The following is a 22,930-nucleotide window of genomic DNA, read 5'->3' as shown; positions in this document are numbered from 1 at the left end:
GCGACGCCCTCCTCGCTCGGCCGCCCCGGATTGGTGAGGCCGCCGGCGGGAGGCGGGGACAGGGCGGGGCGGCCGCTGACGCCATCCGGGCCTGAAAAGCGCTGCTGGCGGCGGCGAAGGGACTGCGCAGCCAGGCGGGGTGAGCGCGCGGCACCGGCGGGAGGGCAGCGCCGGCGGGAGCTGGGGGTAGGGGGCCGGGCGCGAGCGGGGGCGCCGGGCTGCTGCGTCCGCCTCCCGGTTCTGCGCTTCGCCCAGCGCCGCCGGGCTCTGCGCAGCCCCGGCCCCGAGGACCTTGTGGCCAAAGTCGCTAGTCCGGTCTTGTATTCCAGACCCGGAGGACCCAAGCTCCTGGAGCACGCGGAACCGCCCAGCATGGCATCGGAGGTGAGTGGGACTGCGGGGCGCCGGTCTCCGGGCCTGCCAGCCCCCGGCCGCCACCTGCGCGGGCAGCCTCTCGTGCCACACCTGCCGTGGGCCACCTTCCAGGAGGTGGGCACCCCCGGGCACATCTGCCAAAGCCCAGCAGAGACCTTTGCTAGTGCTCACTGTGTCCCCCCGTCACTGGCTACCCCCCTGGCGCCTAAGTGACCCGGGTGGCCAACCCACCGACGACTGGGGGTTGGCTAGCCCTCCCCTGACCTAACAGTACTGCTGCCAACCAGAAAAGGTGCGGTCCACACATGCAGCTCCCTCGCCTCCCCACTCCTCCTTCCCCATGTCCTCTTGCCAGTTCCCACCCTACATGGTACCCTTCTGTGCAGCAGTTGTCCCCGTACATAGAAAAGGTACCAGCCTGGAAAGCGTCCTTGCCCTCCACTTGGGCATGTGGGAAGAGCCAGTAGGTAGGGACCTCACTGTGGCCCTCCCTTGCCTCAAGGGGTGCCCAACCCCTGCCTGTCTCACCGGCCTCTCCCCCTGACCTCTGAGTGGCAGGAGTCTTTCCAAGGGCAGTTGGCGGCAGTTGATTTATCTAGCAAATGAGGATAATAACAGCTGCCTGCCTTCATCTGTAAGGTACTGGATCATGAGGTCATTGCTTTGAACCCTTCAGGAAAAGGGCTATTTGCTTGAAGCCAATGAAGGGAACTCGAGGCCTGAGAAGCAGCTGTCTGGGTTCCAGTCCCCCTGGCCCTCATTAGCTGGAGTCACTTCCTCTCTTGCTCTCTGTTCATCTGAATAAATAGGTTAAGGATGCCTGCCCTGCCAGCGTCTGGATTGTGTGGAGGGCCTGGACTTTGGCCAAACAGACTTGGTTTCTGTACTGAGTTACTTGAGCTCTCTAAACATCACCTCGCTGGTGAAGCAGGGGTAACAGTGCCCACCTCAGAGCAGGGTGTAACAGCTCTTGGAATTCCTACTACAGGGCCACATGAAATAAGTGCCTAGTTAATGGTGGCTAACAGTACAACAGGATGTTTCCCGTGTGCATGGCAAGTTGGCTGTTGCTCGTTCAACCCTGCCTTCCTGCCCCAAGAGTTCGTTCTGGACCAGTTGTCTCCTGGTGGGGGGCAGTGCCCTCTCCTACCATGCTGGGCCTCCCCTCTCCTCAGTGGCCAGTTGGAGGCACCTCACTCTGACCTCCTGCCATACATCTAAAAGCCTGCCTGTGGGGTGGCGGCTTGGTCCCAAAGCACAATGATCTACCTTCTGAGCAGGGCTCCTGGTGTCCTCAGCTGGCACCAGGCCATCTGTGGGTTGGTACTAATTGGTTTGGCTGCAGCTCTGCTTGTTAAGCGTTGTTATTACTAACAACCCAGGCAATGAGGCCCTAAAGCCTACTAAGGGAGGCAGTGCCAGTCTGCTGAGCCTCCTCCCCTAGCAGGCTCCTGGCTGGCCCAGATTCTGACAAGCCAACTCTGGCCCTCTGGCCCCGGAGGTCAGGCCCAGGGCCCCACATGGTGCTTTGCTGAAGATTGTCTTGGTGGGACAGTTGAAGGGTCAGTGGTGAGCCTGGCTCATAGGCTGATGGGGGTGGAGGCTGCCTCTACAGGGCAGAGCCCTGCTGGGCACTGTGGGGTCAGCTTACAGCCTGGGGCTGGAGCATTGCTGAGGCCCCTGTGGTGCACAGCCCAACCCCTCCCCTAGTGATGGGGGCACTGACTGAGCCCTCTGAGTGCCGGGTGCTGGTGGCAAATATATTCATTTGGATGCTCACAGCAAGACTATCAGGTGCTGTTATTGCTCCTGAGGGTCAGAGGAGGTGTATGGTGTTCCCAAGGTCAGTGGCTCAGAGATGCAGGGCATGCACGGTATGGAGGAGGACTCTTATCCCGCTGGCCCCTGGCAGACCCTCCTCCACAGAGGGTGCATTGGAGTAACATGCCAGAATACTCCCCTCTGGCTCAGCACTCTGGGTACTCAGCTGCTCCCCAGGTTCCGCAGCCCTGCCCCCATCCGCCCCTTGCCCTGGCCTGTGCCCTCTTTCGAAACTCAGGTTTTGTCCTATCTCTGTCCTTGGCTCCTCCGCTTCTTACCTCCTGGAAGTGCATCGATGGTGAAGGGTCAGGTGCAGGAAACCAAGGCCCCTCAAGTCCCTGCCATGAAGGTCCAGGGGGGCCCTGGTGGAGCGTGGGGCTAAAGTGTGGGCTGCAGTCCGAGCCACCAGTGGGAACGAGCTGTGTGACTCTACCCTCTCTGTAGAGGACGGTAGCAGTGCCTACCTCAGAGGGTTTCGGTAGGTCCATGCCAAGCAGCTAGCATGGCACCTGGCACACAGCAATTGCACCCACCAGTATCTATATACATGTTATTATCTTTGGTGCAGCAGGTCTGGATTAAAACTCAGGTTCCAGGTGACTTCTCACCTTAGTCACTGTTGTGGCCCTGGGGAAGCCACCATGCAGTAGGGTGAATTCCCGCTGTCCATGTCCAGTCACATTCCCATGCTCACTCCCTGGGTGGCTTCGGGCAAGTCCCTGATGTTTGAATCTCAGTTTCCTTACCTGTCCAGGGAGAATGATCCTGCTCACTGGCACCCATCAGTAACTTCCCAGGGAGCCCTTTTTGAGAGGCACTGTTCTGGTGGGTGGGTGGGTGACTAATTGTTCCTGCTGTCCTGTCAGAGCGGGAAGCTGTGGGGTGGCCGGTTCGTGGGTGCAGTGGACCCCATCATGGAGAAGTTCAACTCGTCCATCACCTATGACCGGCATCTATGGGAGGTGGATGTGCAGGGCAGCAAGGCCTACAGCCGGGGCCTGGAGAAGGCAGGGCTGCTCACCAAGGCCGAGAGGGACCAGATACTGCACGGCCTGGACAAGGTACTCCCGTGTCCTAAGCTGCGCCCTAGACCCCTTCCCCTCGGCCCTGGGCTCCCACCAATCCCTGAGAACACGTGCAGCACCCTGAGCTATGGTTTCACTCTGGAGTAACTGTCTGACTGCAGTTGCTATTTAGCCATGTGCTCAGTCTCTCTCCTCATCTCTCAATGGCCCCGTGCCCCATGGCCTGTGGGCAGAGATGTGCTGGGTGCAAGGTGCTCCCTCAGGGGTGGGAGCCGTGCTGGGACTTGACTTCTGTGTGAAGATGCCATCAGGGAGGGCAGAAACCAGGGCAGGGCCCTCTCAGGTGCTGATGCCTGTCCCCCTGGCCCCCGGGTTGCTGTCACGCACTGCAGGTGGCGGAAGAGTGGGCCCAGGGCACCTTCAAACTAAACCCCAATGACGAGGACATCCACACAGCCAACGAGCGCCGCCTGAAGGTACGACGTGCCCTCTGCCTCACAGCCTCGCTCTCCACCGGCCCAGGCCACTGTTCCGTTCCCTTCTGCACTGGCAGAGTGTGGTTGGGACCTCAGAACGGGAGGCCTCAGTAGCGATGGCGAGAGACGGGGGCAGGGAGGGAGGGCCATGGAGCCTGCATGGAACCCTGTGGGCCTGGCTGACCCAGGGCTGTGAGCAGGCAGCCCCTGACCCGGGCCTTCTCTCCACCCCCAGGAGCTCATTGGTGAAACCGCAGGGAAGCTGCACACAGGACGCAGTCGCAACGATCAGGTGCCACCGCTCCTCCACCCACGAGCCCAGGTGGCCGGTGGGGCTCAGCAGTGTCCCGGTCCCCGGGGCAATGTCCGCCTCCCTTGAGTGCCGCTTCCTCCACCCCAGGTGGTCACAGACCTCCGGCTGTGGATGCGACAGACCTGCTCGAAACTCTGCGCCCTCCTCTGGGAGCTCATCAGAACCATGGTGGATCGGGCAGAGGCGTGAGTCCCCCTTCTGGCCCCCAGGGACACCAGGTGGCAGAGGGGACCGTCAGGGCAGCCAGCATCTCCTCTTCCTGAGACTGACGGCCTGAGCGCCAGACCTGGGTGGCCATGGTGAATGGTCAGTGAGGCAGGCCTCAGGGAGTGGGGAGCTCCTGCAGCAGGGCAGAGCGGCCAGGAGCGGGCATCTGGCAGCCTCCCCTCCCCAGGCCAGCCTCACTCAGCAGGCGTGCCCTGGAGGGCAGAAGGCGGGAGGCCAAGGGACCAGGCGAGTGCCAGAGCTCCGAGGAGAGGGTCTGGTGAGCCTGGGCAGTAAGAGTGGCTCCTCAGAGTGGCTCCTTGGCCTGCCAGGGCCTGTGCCCCATGTCCTGTGCTCCCATCCCCACCCTGCATGGCCAGCACAGGACAGAGCCCAAGCCTGCCTCCCAGCAGCCTCATCCCCGCCTGGCCGTCTGTCCTGACGCCGTCTGGAACCAGCGTGGCCTCTTGCAGAGCTGGCCAGGGACCTGCTGGGAAGTCCCAGAGTCAGTGCTGCTTCACAGACCTCAGCCACCCGGGCACAGAACTGCCCACTGCCACCCCACCCCAGCCCCCCTGCTGGGAGGGCTGCTGGGAAGAGCGGGGAGTGAGTGCAGTGAGCACAGGGGATTTTATGGAGTGACAGAAATATTCTAAAATTGATTGCAGAGATGGTCGTACAGTCAGCTGTACGTGGGTGAATCATGTGAATTCTTAGTGTCGCTATTCACGTAAACAAACCAGCCAACCAGAATCACCACCTGAAGCCCCGTGCCTCTGCCCTGCTGTCTCTTGGGTCCTCAGAAGCGTCTTTCCTGTTTGTGAACAGGCCTCCCACTGCCAGGTGTGCCCACCATGGGCCTCCTCCTGGCCCTGCCCCTGCTCAGAGCTGCCAGGCTAAGGGCCTAACCCACACTTGGTCCTGGAGGCCCTGGCCCTGACCTCACCCTTGGACCACACTGCCCCACCTCTGCTTGTGTCCTGGGGACCTCTTGGTCACTCTTCCCCGGAGGAGCCCAGGCCTGCCCCCAGCACCTGCTCCTCTCCCCACAGCGAGCGGGACATCCTCTTCCCAGGGTACACACACCTGCAGAGGGCTCAGCCCATCCGCTGGAGCCACTGGATCTTGAGGTGCGCGGCTGGGGCACAGTGGCATTGTGAGGGCACTTGAGGGCGTGCGGGAGGGGAGGCCCCAGCCGCCCAGACCCTCAGCCTGGCTTCCCACAGCCATGCCGTGGCACTGACCCGAGACTCCGAGAGGCTGCTGGAGGTGCAGAAGCGGATCAACGTCCTGCCCCTAGGGAGGTGAGTGAGGCCGCGGGGCCCTGCGGGCCTGCTGGGGGTGGTGGTCAGCATGGCCCTTGGGGACTGAAGAGGAGAGGCAGGAAGCCAGGCAGCTGGCCAGGACGCGGGCTCTACACCAGCCCCCGGCTCTTCCAAAGATGGGGCCAGCCAGCCAGCGCCGTGTGCAGGCAGGATCCGAGCTCTCCAGGGAAGCTCCGGGAGAGCCCACCTGGCTACCCAGCCTGCCATTTCCCCTGCCTGGGGACAGGGTGGCTGGGCCAGGGAAGGGACCAAGCCCTGGCAACATGTACGTGGGCCACAGCCTGCCTGTCAGGAGCCCTGGTCACTATGAAACCCCTGTCCCTGCAGTGGGGCCATTGCAGGCAATCCTCTGGGTGTGGACCGGGAGCTGCTTCGAGCAGGTGAGGAGCCCTGCCCGTTTCCCTGGGGACAGTCACCCCCAGCACTTGCCAGATGCGACAGACACACAGGAGACAAGGGGGCAGGGCTTTCATTGCCTGTGGGCACTGAGGTGACCAAGGTCAGCGCTCGCCGTGGTAGGAGTGCCTGGTACTGGGCACATGCAGGGCTCCTGCCTGGGACCTCAGCAGAGATCCCTTCCCCTCCTGATCCTCATTCCTGAGGGGAATCCTGGGGGAGGGCTGGGCATCCGGGGTTCAGGATAAAGGATGCTCCTTGCCCTCCGGCCCAGCCTCACTCTCCCCACCTCCAGAACTGAACTTCGGGGCCATCACTCTCAACAGCATGGATGCCACCAGTGAGCGGGACTTTGTGGGTAAGTCCTGGAGGCCACCCGCTCACCTGCAGGACCGTCCCCTGCTTGGCACTCCACCTTTGTGCCCAGCCCCAGCTCCTCTCGTCTCCTCCACCCCTGGATCCACCTGGCGCTGCTCTGGGCTGGTGGGGAACCAGAGAGGTCGGCTGACCCGAGAGCTTGCTCTGGCTTCCCTTCCAAGTCGAGTTCCTGTTCTGGGCTTCGCTGTGCATGACCCACCTCAGCAGGATGTCCGAGGATCTCATCCTCTACGGCACCAAGGAATTCAGCTTCGTGCAGCTCTCGGATGCCTACAGGTAGGCCCAAGCGGCCACCTGCCCTCTCACCTCCCTCTTGGCAAAACCTGGACAGTGAGCTGCTGGACCTGGCTGAACCTGCCTGCCCCCGCACCTGCCAGCAGGGCTGCCAAGGGCCAGGGAAAACCCTTCAGCCCAGCATCTTCAATCCCCAGCACTGGAAGCAGCCTGATGCCCCAGAAGAAAAACCCAGACAGCCTGGAGCTGATCCGGAGCAAGGCGGGTCGTGTGTTTGGGCGGGTAAGCGGGGGCAGGGCGGGGGCAAGGTCTCTGGGCAGACCCAGCAGGTCCTGAGGGGCCTCGAGGGTGCCGCAGGGTCCCATCTCCTGAGCCTCACTCTCCTGCAGTGTGCTGGGCTCCTGATGACCCTCAAGGGACTTCCAAGCACCTACAACAAGGACTTACAGGTCTGAGGCGGGGCCGTCCACCCACAGCCACACACCAGGCCTAGGGCCTGGGACACCAGGCAGGGGTCCCAGAGCTGCTGCTTGCCCCTCTGAGCACCAGGGTCCCGCTCTTCCTTGGTGTGGGAGCGAGGGGTGCTCGGTGGTCCCAGTGGGAGTAGGAGGCAGTGGGGATGCAGCAGCGGGGCCCTCACCTCCTGCCTCGGGCCCCCAGGAGGACAAGGAAGCTGTGTTTGAAGTGTCGGACACCATGAGCGCCGTTCTCCAGGTGGCCACGGGCGTCATCTCTACCCTGCAGGCAAGATGGGCCTCCCCTGCCCCACCACTCTTCTCCCTCAGCCCTAGGTCTGGGTGGGCCCCTCCAACTGGCCAGGCAGGTGTCTGAGGTGGCCCCTCCCTCTGGCCAGGTGGGTGTCTGAGGTGGCCCATTTGTCAGGGAAGGTTCTGGGTGCAGCCCAGCCCAACCGCTAGCCTCAACCATCTGTACCCACCTGCCATCCTGAAGTAAATCCCCACCACAGCACGACACTTGCAGGTCACTCAAGTGTCTTGAGCACGGGTCCTCAGACCTCGCCCTGGGCCTGGCAGCATCAGTGTCGGCTGAGAGCTAGACAGAAAGGTGGCCCCAGACCCCACACCAGACCACTGACCCAGGCCCCTTAATCAAGCCTGCCAATCATGCCGTGGTTAAGGGCTCTTGCAAACATAAAGGCAGCACCAGTGTCTCAGCTAAAAAGTATCCAGAATTATGAGTAGACGGTCAAGTAGAGAGTAGGGCAGATCAGTGGGTAAGAGGGTCTGCCCACGTAGCGAACATCCAAGGGGGTTGGGAGCAGGCCCTGGGTCCCCAGGGCTCACAACTTGCCCGGTTGATGCCCCCAGATTCACCGTGAGAACATGGCTCAGGCTCTGAGCCCTGACATGCTGGCCACTGACCTGGCCTACTACCTGGTCCGCAAAGGGGTAAGTGAGGCAGCTGGGCGGAGAGGCCTGGGGACAAGGCCAAGGGGGGCCAGGAAGGGGCACGGGCACCTGGGCAGAACGGAGTGGAGGGGCTCACGTCAGTGCCGCCCCTGCCCTGCACCCCAGATGCCATTCCGCCAGGCACATGAGGCCTCCGGGAAAGCTGTGTTCATGGCTGAGACCAAGGGGGTCGCCCTCAACCAGCTGTCCCTGCAGGAGCTGCAGACCATCAGGTACGGCCCTCCCTTCCTCTGCTGCCCCCGGGAGGGAGCCTGGCCACCCACACCAGGGCGGCTTGGACTCCCCGGCCCATCTCCTCCTCTCCCCCAGCCCCTTGTTCTCAGGCGATGTGAGCCACGTGTGGGACTACGGGCACAGTGTGGAGCAGTATGCAGCCCTGGGTGGCACAGCTCGCGCCAGCATCGACTGGCAGATCGGCCAGGTGCGGGCTCTGCTTCGGGCCCAGCAGGCCTAGACTCCCCCACCCATGTGCTCCCCAATAAAGTGGGCCCCAGAGGGGCACAGCGTGCTCTTTGCCCGACCCTGTCTCCCTCACCGACTCACTTTCAGGGGTCTATTGAGTGGGGGTGGGGACCCCCAAGGAAGTGGAGAAACAAGGCGAGGATGGAGACCCCCTCCTTACCTGTGTCCTTGGCAATGCCAAGGTGCCTGGACATTGGTGGCACCTGATGGGCAGGCTGTCTGCCCTCCTTCCCAGCATCCTCTGGACACCTGCTTTCCTTCTCTCCTGTCTAACTCATCCTTTCCTGGAACATTCAGGCACCATGACAGGGTATCCCTTGTGCAGCGGCCCATGCCAGGGCTGCAGGAGTAACAGTGCCCTCCTAAGGGACGTGGCATATTTGGTGGTGAAGTCAGGCACTCACCAGGGTGTAGTGCCAGGCATAGGGCCAGCTTCACACAGAAGCTGTGTGAAGCCCAGCAGGCCTAGACTGGAGGTGGAGATGGTGCTTCCTCCACCCTGCAGAGTGATGTGCCAGGAAATTCCCTACCTGGTCAGGAGGTGAGGGCCTCAGAGATGTGGCATCCCTCCTGAAGACGAGTGGGGACAGTCGCACCCAGCCTACCAGGGTTCCAGAGAGCCCAGAGGGACAGAAGGCGTCTTCTACACAATCACCCCCAAATCCTGATAAGAAATGTCTGGCGTTTACATTTTCTTAATGACAAAGATAAGCAAGCTAAACCCAAGGAAGAATGAATAGTGGTTCTGTAGCAACGACGAGGTTTCTGTAACCAAAGAGCCAGAACTGCAGCAGTGGGGGCACGCCCCCAAACCCAGGAGGGACCTGGAGCCGCGCTCGGACAGCACCTTCAAGGCAGTGGTCCTCAGCGTGGGGTCCCCTCCCTCAGCACCACCACCTGGGAGCTTGCTGGAAACGCAAATTTCAAATCACCTAAAACAGAGACTGGGTCTGTTTTACCAAGTTCTCTGGGGATTCCAGTGTGCGCTCAGTGTGAGCATCACAGGTCTTGAGAAACAGTCACGCTAAACTGGTCGACAGGCAGCCTCCGCAGGTCCTGGCCTGGCCTGAGAACGTGCCTCTCAACAAACTCCTGGTGTCCTCCAGCACAGAAGCCACAGGCGCTCTCCTAGGGGAGGCCTGAAGCCAGTCCAGGAGGGAAAGGGGTCCTGCAGATGCCACCTCAGACGGTGGTTCAGTAACCATGAGGCGGGGTTCACAGCCTGGCGCACACGCAGCCCAGCTGAGATGGGCTCTGGAGAGGGCACGTGGGAAGATGCATGGAGCCTGGCTGTTCCTGGGGTTGGGCCCCTCCAGTCTAGGTGGGAAACCTTCTTAGGCAACCTGTTACAAAAGTTCCTCCCTAACCAGTTAGGATCTGCCCCTCCCCCCGGGGGCCTCAACACAGCAGCCTGGCCACCTGTGGCCTGACCTCACCAGACTGCGTCGCCCTTCTCCAGACTGCTGTGCCGACCATGCTCCTCTCGCCTGCCTCTCCTGTTCTGCCATCTGATCTACCTCTTCTCTACTTTTCTGTTTTCAACCTCAGCATCCATATGCATCCAAACTCACTGTGACCTTGTATTAGTTTCCTGTTGCAACGAATGCTACAAACCTGTGGGCATAAAACAATTTAAGTGTATTACGATTCTGGAGGCGTGGAGTCCGAAATGGGTTTCACTGAGATGAAGTCAGGTGTCAACAGGCCAGGCCTCCCGAGGTTTTAGAAGAGGATCACCCCTTGCCCATCTTCAGAGGCCATGCATTCCCCTTCCTCTGTCTCCCAGTCTAGCAGAGCTCCCTGCTCATTGTCACGACTCCTCTGACCCTTGTGATCACACTGGATCCAGTTAGGTAAGTGAACATGATCTCAAGATTCTTAATCATAGTCACAAAGTTCCTTTTACCCTGTAAGGTGACAGATTAACAGGTTCCAGGGATTGTGGCATGGATTTCTTTGGGGTCCCTGACCACTAGGCGCATCCGATCTTGCAAGACCTGATCTTGCAAGACCCACTGTCATTAAAGGCTTGCTTTTGGCTGCTCCTGTGTCTGTTTCTTAGTCCGTTCCATGGGCTTGAACAGGTGAGCATGTTTCTCACAAAGGTCCCCCAAAGTCTTAGCCCATGGCAGCATCAGTTAAAGTCCAAAATCCTGTCTGCATCCCAGCAGCTCAGAAGTCCCACGTCACATCATAAATGACCTAAGCTAGGTACCAGTACAGCATCACCAAGGGACGGCCGATCATAGCCATCCAGACACACTTCCTTTTCTCACCCTGGGGTACTCATGCCGTGGTGAGCCCCAGCGAATTCACACAGACACCAGAGCCTGTTGCTCCTGCTGCAGTGCTGGGACCAGCAGAGGCAACAGGCAGACATTCCAGTTTAAAGGAAGAGGGCGAAGGGAAGGAGTCACTGTCCCAGGCAGTTTTGAATCACAGCTGGAAACCTCCCTAGGTTTCAGGGCCTGGGACCCTGACCTGTACCACTGTCCATCCTGCTCAGCCCGAGTCCTGCCCAGGGGGTTTGGAGAGAATTTGAAAGCTTTCCCTGATTTCCTCTTGACACTGGAGATGGGAACTCTTGATTCAGGACCTGGAAGCAGAATGGAGTCAGGGAGCACAAACAGGCCAGGCTTTGCTTGGGGTCCAACTGAAGGGAGAAGCGCTAGTCAGGGCACAGGCTGCTCTGCCAACAAGGAAGCGGGAGCTTTGACCTTGATTTGGGTGCGGCAGAGCCAGGGCATCTGCACTGGCCAGGTGCATGTTCCAAAAGTGGTTCCAAAGATGCCTCTTGTGCAAGACCTGGACCATCAGAGGTGTGCTCAGCTTGTCCTGGGACCTGCTGTTACTCTGTAGCTGGTGCCACCACCCCATGCAAACATCTGACTGTGGCTCCGCCTGGGCCTTGCACTACAGCTGAAGGACCGTGGATCTCGGCCGCTGCAGCTGATGAAAAGGCAGGTGGACGGAAGAGAGCACAGCTCCGCAGGGCAGCAGCACGTCCACCCGCAGAACCTAGCAGAGGTTCACCCACAGGTTGAGGCAGCCCAGGGGACAGATGTAACGTGAAGATGGAGGCCCCCAGGGCCCATCAGACACCTGCAGGCCCAAGTCAGGAGTGTTCTCAGCAAAAGCAGCTCCCTAAAAAGTAACCTGGGCAACGGCTGCCATCATAACCCACGTGTCAGAGGTGCGATCTGCAGCAGAGCCAGCGGGAGACGCTAATGTACGCCTGGCTGTGTGACCTCCAAGATCAGTGACTTCTGAGGTGACTGAGTGAGGCTAGAGGGTTTACTGGGTTTTCCCTGTAACAGTTCCGTCCGTGCCAACACTCTGCCTCTGGTGCTGGCTCTGTGGGGAGGAGCTCAGGGTAGGGAGACTGCTGCCTGCCGCAAAGGGGGTAATTCACTGCGCCCTGGTCATCTGCTTTGCTAGCTCCTGTCCCACCCGTGGGCCCGACACCCTTTCTCTTAGTCCGTGCGGAGGTTCTTTTGCTGACAGAACATCCTCAAGAGCCCTGTGGGTTTCCTGTGTAAGTCATAGGACAAGAAGCTCCTCCACAGAGATTTCCAGGGTGATCCCATTTCTGTTCCTGGCTTCTGCTGAGATACCTGAGGGAATCCATGAGTCACATTCCTGATCTCTTCAAGAGCACTGTGTATGATGCTCTGACCCTTCTTGGTACTGGAGATTGAACCCGAGAGTGCTGAACCAAGGACCCACTGACCCAAGTCCTTTTTATTTTGAGACAGGGTCTCGCTAAGTTGCTGAGGCTGGCTTTGAACCTGTGATCCTCTTGCCTCTGCCTCCCAGCTGCTAGGATTATAGGCGTGTGCCACGGTGCCTGCTCTGGCCTTGTTTGGCCCTTTCAAGGCAATAGCAAAAGATCCAACACCACCCTGGGCTTCCTCTCTAGAGCATGCTTCCCTGACAGTCTCCTAGTTTTAGTACCTTTTGTATGTAGATAGGCTGAGAATTTCCCAAATCATGAAATCCTGGTCTCTTTCCTTTTGCTGAATGACTCTTAGCTTGTTTTTCCTTGCATTTTACGCTTTCAGCTGTCAGGGATGCAGAGCCTGGTGGAAGCGAATGAGGTGGTTCTCTTGGCTGTGGGCTGGGGGCCTGTGGTCACCTGAACCAAGTCAGGGTCTGTGCAGTACACCGAGCCCTATTTCCAGAGCCAAGAGCTTTCAATCCTTCTGCTTCTTCTGGTAGTGGCCTTCTTATAGCAGATGAATTAAACCATATGGCTATTTGCTGATTCATCAGTTTTACTCAATGCCTACAAACTTTACATGCTCATCACAATCATGTTTAAATGTATCGACAGTCCGCCTTCTGCAATAGCACACAGCATCCAGCAGTGTGTTGGGGTTGGCCCTGGTGGGACTCCACCCTCCACCCGGAATCAGCAACAGCCTCCATGTGCTCAGTGTTTCATTGATTTAAAATACTCATCTGCCAGGCATGGTGGCGTACACCTGCAACAGCTGGGGAGGCCGAGGCAGGAGTTTGCAAGTGTGAGGCCAGCCTCAGCAACTTAGTGAGGCCGTTTCAAGATAAAAACCAAAAAGGCCGGGCAAGTGGCTCAGTGGTTAAGTGCCCTTGGGTTCAATCCCTGGTACAAATATAACTAAATAAATTAATGAAACAGTTCCTCTCTGTCAATCTTACTTTTCCAATGGTCGAGGTATCAGAACCCATTAAGACGTCTCCGGGAGCCTCTGTCCTGGATTCGGTTCACTGAGCCTCAGCACAGCTGCGCCCCAGATCTCCCTTGGTGGTTCTTCCCTGTCTCAGCATCTGACCTTGGATCCTGCCGCTTCCTCTTTTTGTCCTACATCCATATTTCCTTTAGTGACACCTTTTTAAATGTCCTAAGAAAAAGTATATGGAAATTACTGTTTCAGCATTTAAAAAAATTTTTTTTTGTTGTCAATGGACCTTTATTTTATTTATTTATATTTATGTGGTGCTGAGAATTGAACCCAGTGCCTCACACATGCTAGGCATGTGCTCTACCATGGAGCCACAACCCCAGCCCGGCTTTAGCATGTTTTGTATCTGAATCTTGTTTTCACTCTTGTGTTTGATTTATGGTTTGGCTGAGTGGAGGATCTAAATGGAACATCAGATTCCCTGGGCATTCTGCTGGGTAGTGCCACTGACCTTCAGCTTTCAGTGTAGTCTGAGACGTGTCAGGTCCGCACTTGGCTTGACCCGAGGTCTCCAGAGCCACTGGCCTCCTAGAGTCCTTGCAGCAGCTGCTCCCTGCGGGGCTGTGTCCTGGAGTGGTTGTTCCCACTGAGATTGGGAGAGGGTGGTCCCTTTGGGGAAGGGACTTTCGTGGGAGCAGAGGACCAGGTTGATCTTTCCTAAAGGTGAAGTCAAAGGAGTGGGCCATTCTGACAGCTCCCTGGGAAGGAGTAGGAGCCTGGCAGGGCCTCCAGTGCTGCCCATCCCGGAAGCCCCCGTGCCTGCTCCCTCCCAGGCCTGGTGTGACATCCAATCTCCTTGACTGAGTGTCAACCTCTGGGATGTGCTCTTGCATCCTTCTGACTCAGGAGACAGCTCTGGCCCTGTCCCCAGACCTCAAGGTGTGCTCAGACCCAAAGCAAGCAGGGCCTGCAGATCAGAGACCTGAACTGAGATGTTTAGGACTGCCTCTCCCCGGGGCTGGTAGGTTTCCTCCTTTTCATTTTGCTTCCTTTGCAGTGAACTAAAATAAATAAATAAAAGATCCTTGGGAAAAGCAAAACAAAATAAATAAATAATAAACAAAAAGGTCCCTGGGTTCTGCCCCCCTGCTTCAGGGAAGAGAAAAAAGTAACTTTTAGATTTGCTGTAATATTCTGCTATATTTTGAGAAAAAAATAGTCACAGAGCTTAAAACATTTTTTTCATTATGAATTCTGGTGCAAAGAACTATAAACAAAAGTTAATAAATTTAAAAAATTTAAAAAATAAAAACAATCCCCTAAAAAGAAATAAAAACAAAAATAAAAAAATAAAAATAACGAAACACACTTAACTTTAAAACATTGAGAGGCAAACAACCACATATTGCCTCATGTATGTTCCTGTTAACATAAAGTTGAAATCATAACAGACTTTTGGTCTTGAGATAGGAAATTGGAGGCTACAGAAAAGGAAAGGCCGCCTGGAGAGAAGTCGTGGGAATGCAGGAAACACAGGCAGCCCTCAGATGCAAGCAGCCCTCGCCCGCCCTCGGCCCCGCGCTCGCCTGCAGAGTCGGGCGGGGCGGTGAGCGGGGCTGGGGAGCCTGGGGCGCGGGGCAGGGTGGATGTCTGGCTGCTCCGCTGGCCCCTGGCAGCCCTGACGTATGTGCGGGAAGAACCGCACGGCAGCTCGGGACTCACCTGCGCGGGGCCCAGGGGAAGGCCCGGGCCTCCCGCTTGCGGCCAGGGAGTCACAGGGAGAGAGGATTGCAGGGCTTTGCGGGAGGCCCTTGCTAGGGGTCGTCAGGGAGGGTCCTGGCGCGAACCCTTCTCCGGGATTGCATGCAGAAGAGTCTCCTTTCCTTGCGTGATGATGGAGTGTTGTGGCTCGGGTCAGGCTGCGGCCGAGGGGCCCTTCCCGGGCGCGGCCTGTCGCGTCCTGCCTGACAGTGGGCACCCGCAGCGTGTTTCTCCCTCCCCAGGCGGCCACACTGTCCTTTGAACACTGCTTTCCAGGATGACCCTCCTGTGTCTGCGACCAGCAGGCGCAGGTTCTCTTCTGCTGGTGAGGGGGGCAGGCCTGTAACCCCAGTGACTCAGGAGGCTGAGGCTGGGGGTGGCTCACCCCCGGGCACTGCGACAAATAAACACCACAAAGGATTTTATACAGAAACTCTTTCCAGGCAGGTGTGCCAAGGACACCCTGTCCCGAGTGCAGGTCCCGCTCCCGGGACTCCTCCAGGACAACCTCTGTCTCAGTTTGCTGCACAGAGACCTTGGAGTTCCTAAAGCAAGTCATCCACCTGTATGTTAAAGAATGACTAGAGTCCCCTGCTGCCGGGACACCCATGGCAATCGGCCCTAATTCGCGGTGGCATGTTCAGCCTCTTCTGCTCTGAGAAGAGAAGGGCTCAAGGTGGAACCCATCACGCTGGGTAATGATTTAATTAATCGTGCCTAGAGATGAAGCCTGTGAAACCAAAGGGCAGACGGGCAGAGGGCTTCCAGGTGGGGGACCACGAGGTGCCGGGAGGGTGCGTGCCCAGTTCTCCCTACCCTGATATTCCCAGCAGTACCCTCCATGAGAAACCAGCAATCTAGGACACTGCTTTGCTGACTCCTGGGGAGACAGGTGTGCAGGGACGGAGAGATCCAGTGAGCCTTTTTTTTTTTTTTTTAATTAGGTGGACACAAAACCTTTATTTATTTTTATGTGGTGCTGAGGATGGAACCCAGTGGCTCACACACCAGGCAAGACCCCACCACTGAGCCTCAACCCCAGGCCTCCACAGGGAATCTTACAGGAAACCCCACAGAACCTCGGTCTTGAGCAGCACGCCCGCCCTCGACCCGCGCCCCTGGATCCGCGCCCCTGGATCCGCGCCCTCGGCCGCGCCTAGTGAAACGTGGGATGTGTGCAAGCAAAGGCAACAGTGGCGGGAAATCCTGCGCCCCAGCCTCCGCCTGCAGCCCGCGCACTGCCCTCTAAATGCTGACCCGCACCCCGGGTCTGTCTCCCCATGCCAGATCCTTGCTTTGCCCAGCGGCGCACTGAGGAGGTCGGTGCACCCTCCCTGAGCACTCGCTCCCTCGGGGGCCCTCTCTGTGCACTGGCCCGAAGCTGCCAAAATTCTTTCCCCTTCGGACTCCAGGAACCCCGCTGGTCCCGAGTCCCCCTTCCCTCTGGGACCCCGAGACCCTTGCCGCGAGCCTTCCTAACAAACCACGGAACCCGGGGAGCACGTTGATAACTGGTGAAAAGCACGGGTGACAACCCAGACGGGGGACTCAGAAGCGGGAGCAGCCCGGCACCGCCCGGGCCGTGGGACAGCAGGGTGGGGCGAGTCACTCGCAGGACGCCGGCGTTCCTCCCCGCCTTCGCCCTGCGCTTCAGCCGGGTCTCTCTGACGCACCCACCGTCTCCCACGGTACTGGGAGGCCGGCGGTGGAGGCCCGCCCGCGAGCTCCTCCTAGCTCCTGCCTGCAGCCCCTTGCGAGCTGGATGCCGCGAAGCCTCTTGACAAATTAACTGCCTACCAGTTAGTGAGCAATGCACAGAATCCCCCGCCCCGAGGGAGGCCGCCCGGAAGTGAGGCCGTCGGCGACCACAGGGGACAAGGCCGATGCGCCGCTCTGGACCCCTCGCCCAGCAGGCGCGTGTGCTCCCCTGGCCCCGCTCCCCGCAGCGTCCTCCGGCACCAGGCCAGGCGCCTTCGCCGTGAGGTCTCCAGAACAAGCCGGAGGAGGGGCCTGAGATGGAAGGCGGGCGGCGGAGGCGGGGGCAGCCGCGCGGCCGTTCCCACGGCCCCACCGTGCGGGGCGGTCCTGCTGCTCAGTGGGGCCGCGGGGCTGTCCCGCCATCCATCATCCCGCCAACCGGACGACCGCGCGGCCTCCCTGCCTGCCTTTGGGGGGCGCCAAACTCTCGCCCTCCCAGGAGCGCGGGGCGGGTCCTGAACCTTCCGCGCTTTGTTCTGGGACAAGTTCCGCTCTCGGCCTTGCCAGCGCGCCTTCTCCTCCTCGGTGGAACACGGGCCGATCTCGACTCCTGCGGGCAACAGAACGGACCGCGGGGGGTCACCACAGAAGAACAGAGGGCGAACAGCCTCCTGGGCCTCCACCCCCTGCAAGCTCAGGGCTCGGGGTGCTCCTTCCACGCACCCCGGGCTCCCTCAGCACCTGCAGCCGCCCCACTGGCCCCGGGTCCAGATGCCGGGGCAGGAGGGCGGCACCAAGTTCCAGTTCCCGGGATAAAGCAGCCGCGCAAGGATCAAGGAAGTCTTTTAAAACCACGCCCCCCATGCCGGACGCCGTGGCGCAGGCCTGTAGTCCGAGTGGCTTGGAGGCTGAGGCAGGAGGATCTAAGGAACAAGGCCAGTCTCAGCAACTTATCCAGGCTCTTAGCGACTTAGCAAGGCCCTTTTTCTAAATAAAAAATAGAAAGGGCCGGGGATATAGCTCAGATTTAAGCTCCCCTAAGTTCAATCCCCAGTGCCAAAAAACAAAACAAAACAAACAAACAAAAAATGCCCCTGTCAATGAAAACTCACAGACTTCAGCCCACCCCAGAAACCAATAGACATACTTACTTCCCCTTGTTGAGGGAGCGTCCTGGCCCCCTGCATCAGCACAGACCCCTTGCTGAAACCCTGTCAGAGCGTGGCCTGTGTCACTTGACCAGGTCAGGTGTGTCCTTCAAAGTCAGGATGCTGGCCTGAAGTGCTGACCACAACACGCAGCTCGGCTGCTTTGGTCAGCACGGACTCGGCCATCCTTCACATCTTCAGGTCCCTGAGCGCAGCTCCTACTGCCTGGAGAGGGAGAGGCCGTGCTCAGAGGCCGCTGTGGACAGCGCTGTTGCTGGAAACACCAGACAGCCGTGGGCCTGCCATTCCACACCCACACGCCTTCCCTTGCAAAGCCTGGAAAGATCCTCCCCTGGGACAAGGGGTGAGATGGTCTTTGGGAGGCAAGAGCCAACCATTTCCAGAAAGTCAGCTTGTTTTTTCTCTCTTCCTGCCTCAATCCATCGCTTCCATCAGGTGGCAGAGGACTGAGCATTACAGGGTCACAGGACCTGCAGCAAAGGCCCTCACCAGACTCTGGTCCCTCACCCAGGACTTTCCAGACTCCGAAATGCAAGAAATAAACCTCTGCTCTTTATTAAAAAAAAAAAAAAAAAAAAAAGAACCAAAGCATGGCACATGGTTCTTACCTGTATCCCAGCTACTCAGGAGGCTGAGGCGGGAGGACTGCAGGTTTGAGGTCAGCCTGGGCCACTTAGCCCCTGTCTCTGTATGTATGTATGTAGGCGGACTCCTGCGGGGTCCAGAATCTCCTGGGCGAAGAGCGTCGTCGGTGGGACATGCAGGAAGCCGGCGTTGCTCCCCCGAAGGCTGGGTAGCCCACCTCGCACTTTTACCAGAGGGGCTGCTTTGATGCGGCGGCTGATGAGGAGGAGCCAGCGTCCAGCGAGTCCCAAACCTGCACCCTGTTCCGAAAAGGCCATCCCGGGTTGGCCCACGGGCGCAAGCTCCGACCAGACGCCCATCACAGCGTGGCCACTATTCGTCCTTATTGACCATATTTAATAACAACGCGTTATTTCAAAGCTACGAAATGGAAGATTTTAAATGTTCTCCCTACCGAAAAAGAGGTGGTGGATATGTTGATTAGTGTGATAATTCCAGTTGCACACGTTTCACACATCGCCTCGTTGCCCATGGAAATCTACCACTCGTACATGCAATTAAGTTTGAATTTAAATGATCTCTTAGAAACCTCTCACCCCACCAAGCATCAGTGAGAAACCCTGTGCCCTGGGCCCCTGAGTGTGCTGGGACCTGGTCAGTCACTGCGGTGTCCCCCGCCCCCCGCAACTGGGCGGGGCATTGTCTGCCGCGCCCCACCACCAGGGGGCGCCTCTTCTGTCTTTTCAGTTCTCCCTGTCGGAAGGGTCTCTGGTTGGAGGGGTCCGGCCTCCCCTGTCCGCCCAGTGTTCTCCCTTCTGTTTTAATAAACCCGCATATCCTTCTATTTATCTTTAACTTTTGAGAAAGGGCCCATCTAAGTTGCTGGGGCTGGCCTGTAACTTTCCAGCCTCCTGCCTCAGCCTCCCCAGGAGCTCCAGGCAAGCGCCACTGCCTGGCTAAGTTGTGGAATTGAAGCATTCATGAATGTCCTGTCAAGATTGGAGTCTTGGGCTGGGTTCTGTCACTAAACGCCGTCCGCACAAACAAGAAACTGACACACACCGTTTTGCAGATGAATCTAAAAGCCTGCTGCTTGAAAGAAGCTAGACGCATATGATTTATCCATGTAAACTCCAGAAGAGAGAAATCTAACCTACGGTGATAAAGGGCCAATCAGTGGTGCCCAGGACAGAGGTGACCTCCTGGAGAACAGGGGACTCTGAGCCTCGCTGGGATGGTGGGTCCTCAGGGGTTCTCGAGGGTGCACATTCACCAAGTCCCATTTGTTCATTAGAATACGTGCATTTTACATACGTGAAGGAGACCTCCATCCCATTTATTTTAAATAATAAAAAGCCCTTGGCAGTATTTTTACTAAGGAGAGAAAAATCTTTGAAGACACTCAGGCTTTAGAGGTCATTTTTAGATCTGTAAAAATGACCTTTGATCGCTAAAGTTTCTGATATCCTAACTTGCTTGTGTACTTGATAATCATTGCCCTGGTATCAATATAAAATAGCAATTAAGATACCAGTTGCATCGCCCTGTACCAGACTGACTGTAATCACAGTGATTTGGGAAGCTGAGGCAGGAGGATCTCAAGTTTGAGAATAGCTGCCCCACTTTAGTGAGACCCTATTTTTAAAAAAATTAAAAGGGCTGGGGCGCAGCACAGCGTTGAGCTCCCCGAGTTCAACTCTCAGTGCTGAGAAAAGAGTCGTATTTAGGTATGAACTGTTGCCGGGCACGGTGGTGCACGCCTGCCGTCCCAGCAGCTCGGGAGGTGAGGCAAGAGCCTCATTGGTTCAGCAAGACCCTGTCCCAAAATAAAACAAAAGGGCTGGTATGTGGCTCAGTGGTCAAGCACCCTGGGTTCCATCCCTGGTACCAAAATAATAATAAAAACAAAAACAAAGCAAACCCCCACTGTCAACCCAGAAGATGAAGCTTGGTGGTTCCCTTTCCTCTGTGCGCGTAGGACTGTGTTAAAACTCAAGACTGACAGACCACCAGCGGAGCACCGGCTGCCTGCTGTTGCCTGGAAGTTCACTGTCACAGTACCTGCAGGTTTGGTTACACGTGGCTGCTGCCATTTTGAGATAATAGCCAGGACTTGTAGGACCCCTGGCCAGACTGACTGAGCCCGATCTGCAGGACCCTCCCTGTCGATCGCCCAACTGATCACTCCTGCCTCTGCGGCCCTCAGACTGACTGCTCCCCACCATCAGAACCCCCAGACCAACTGATAGCACCCCACCTCCAGGATCCCAGAACCAGACTGAACACACCCGACCTCCAGGACCCCTGCCCAACCAACTGCACCCGCCTCCAGGACCTCCAGCCAACCACACTTATACCCCGAGCTGCAGCTCCCCATTTGCCAACACATTTGGAAGCCAGAGCAGCCATTTTGGATAATCCTGGAAACCGTAGCTCCATCTTTAGGTGGGGCAAATCCCATCCTGAGATGCCTGCTGGAGACTTGAAGCTCATTGTCAGGTACCTCTCATGCATCAGACTACTGAACACTGGGAGGTTTCATTAGTATATGACTGTTATACTGTAGATTTTCTTTTTTCTCCTTATTGAAAAAATTTTTTTTTTTTTACTTTTCTCGCTCTCTTTTCCTTTTGTTTACCTGTTCCCTCAGAGTCTCTTTCTCCCTTTTTCCATGCTAACAACCAATTTCTTTTGATTACCTCTCATTCTTTCTATGATCTAGAACTTCTATATATTCTTTTCTTATTCCATTAACAGTTACATCCTACACCCCTCTGCATCCTCTTTGTCCTCCATTAGAAACTATAGACCTTATTGCAAATCTATTTGTTATACTGAAGATAATATTTGAACCCATTCTGTTTATTATGACAATATTGTTATTGTTCTCATAGGGGCTATTTGGTCTAGGATTGCATACTGTCTGTACTGGGCACTGCTAATATTGATCTCCCCCTTAAAGAAAAGGTTTTGGAAGCCTATAGGGCCACTATAAACCTATAGGGAGAAACTGCAATACCCCAGATCTGCACTGCTAGAGGGGAAGATACATGAACAACATGAAAAAACAAGGGAAGAAAATGATCCAAACAAATCTAGATTGTATATTAATAGAATCCAGTGACAGTATGGTAGAAGAAATGTCAGAAAAGGACTTCAAATTATACATGATTAAGATGATTTGTGAAGCAAAGGGTGAGATAAGAGATCAAATGCAGGCAATGAATGATCACACCAATAAGCAGTTGAAAGAGCAACTGCAGGAAGTAAAAGATCATTTCAACAAAGAGATAGAGATTCTCAAAAAACAAAACAAAACAAACAAACAAACAAACAAAAACCAAACAGAAATTCTTGAAATGAAGGAAACAATAAACCAAATAAAAAACTCAATGAAAAGCATCACCAACAGACTAGACCACTTGGAAGACAGAACCTCAGACAATGAAGACAAAATATTTAATCTTGAAAATAAAGTTGCCCAAACAGAGAAGATGGTAAGAAATCATGAACAGAATCTCCAAGAACTATGGGACATCATGAAAAGACCTAATTTAAGAATTATCAGGATTGAAGAAGGCACAGAGATACAAACCAAAGGAATGAACAACCTATTCAATAAAATAATATCAGAAAATTTCCCAAACCTGAGGAATGAAATGGAAAATCAAATACAAGAGGCTTACAGAACATCAAATGCACAAAATCACAACAGATCCACACCAAGGCACATTATAATGAAAATGCCTAACATACAAAATAAAGATAGGATTTTGAAGGCTGAGAGAGAAAAGCATCAGATTACATATAGGGGGAGACCAATACGGATAGCAGCAGACTTCTCAACCCAGACTCTAAAAGGTAGAAGGGCCTGGAACAACATATTTCAAGCTCTGAAAGAATGTGGTTGCCAACCAAGAAACCTACACCCAGCAAAACTAGCCTTCAGATTTGAACTCAAAATAAAATCCTTCCATGATAAACAAAAGTTAAAAGAATTTACAAATAGAAAGCCTGCACTACAGAATATTCTCAACAAAATATTCCATGAGAAGGAAATAAAAAACAACAATGTAGGTCAGCAAAGGGAGGAACTACCTTAGAGAAAAACCACTCAAAGGAGAAACCAAGTCAAGTTAAAAACCAAAAAAAGGCCCAAATGACTGGGAATACAAATCACATCTCAATAATAACCCTGAACATTAATGGCCTAAACTCATCAATCAAAAGACATAAACTGGCAGAATGGATTAAAAGAAAGACCCAACAATATGCTGCCTGCAAGAGACTCATCTCATAGAAAAAGACATCCACAGACTAAAGGTGAAAGGATGGGAAAAAACCTACCACACACACATGGACTCAGTAAAAATGTGGGGGTTTCCATCCTTATATCAGATAAAGTGGACTTCAAGCCAAAGTTAGTCAGAAGGGATAAAGAAGGACATTTCATACTGCTTAAGGGAACCATAAATCAGGAAGACATAACAATAGTAAACATTTATGCCCCAAACAATGGTGCATCCCTGTACATCAAACAAATCCTTCTCAATTTCAGGAATCACATAGACCACAACAATAATTCTGGGTGACTTTAACACACCGCTGTCACCACTA

General features: G+C 55.9%; 1 protein-coding gene across 1 annotated transcript; it reads left to right on the top strand.

Annotated features, from left to right (window-relative positions):
* The first annotated feature begins 59 nt into the window (after positions 1-59).
* On the top strand, positions 60-8,497 carry Asl (argininosuccinate lyase). The gene is made up of 17 exons (XM_047534200.1): positions 60-139; positions 330-384; positions 3,063-3,257; positions 3,614-3,697; positions 3,933-3,989; positions 4,098-4,195; positions 5,267-5,344; positions 5,441-5,518; positions 5,867-5,919; positions 6,231-6,293; positions 6,475-6,589; positions 6,745-6,829; positions 6,937-6,996; positions 7,208-7,291; positions 7,876-7,956; positions 8,083-8,189; positions 8,287-8,497. Exons 2-17 carry the CDS (start codon positions 373-375, stop codon positions 8,429-8,431), a joined length of 1,395 nt encoding a protein of 464 aa, XP_047390156.1. The 5' UTR covers positions 60-139; positions 330-372; the 3' UTR covers positions 8,432-8,497.
* Positions 8,498-22,930: the final 14,433 nt, after the last annotated feature.

The sequence above is a fragment of the Sciurus carolinensis genome, chromosome 18 (assembly GCF_902686445.1).
Source record: "Sciurus carolinensis chromosome 18, mSciCar1.2, whole genome shotgun sequence".
In the NCBI taxonomy this organism is placed as follows: Eukaryota; Metazoa; Chordata; class Mammalia; order Rodentia; family Sciuridae; genus Sciurus; species Sciurus carolinensis.
Note: the sequence above shows the minus strand (reverse complement) of the source record. Positions and strands in the feature narration are given on the sequence as shown.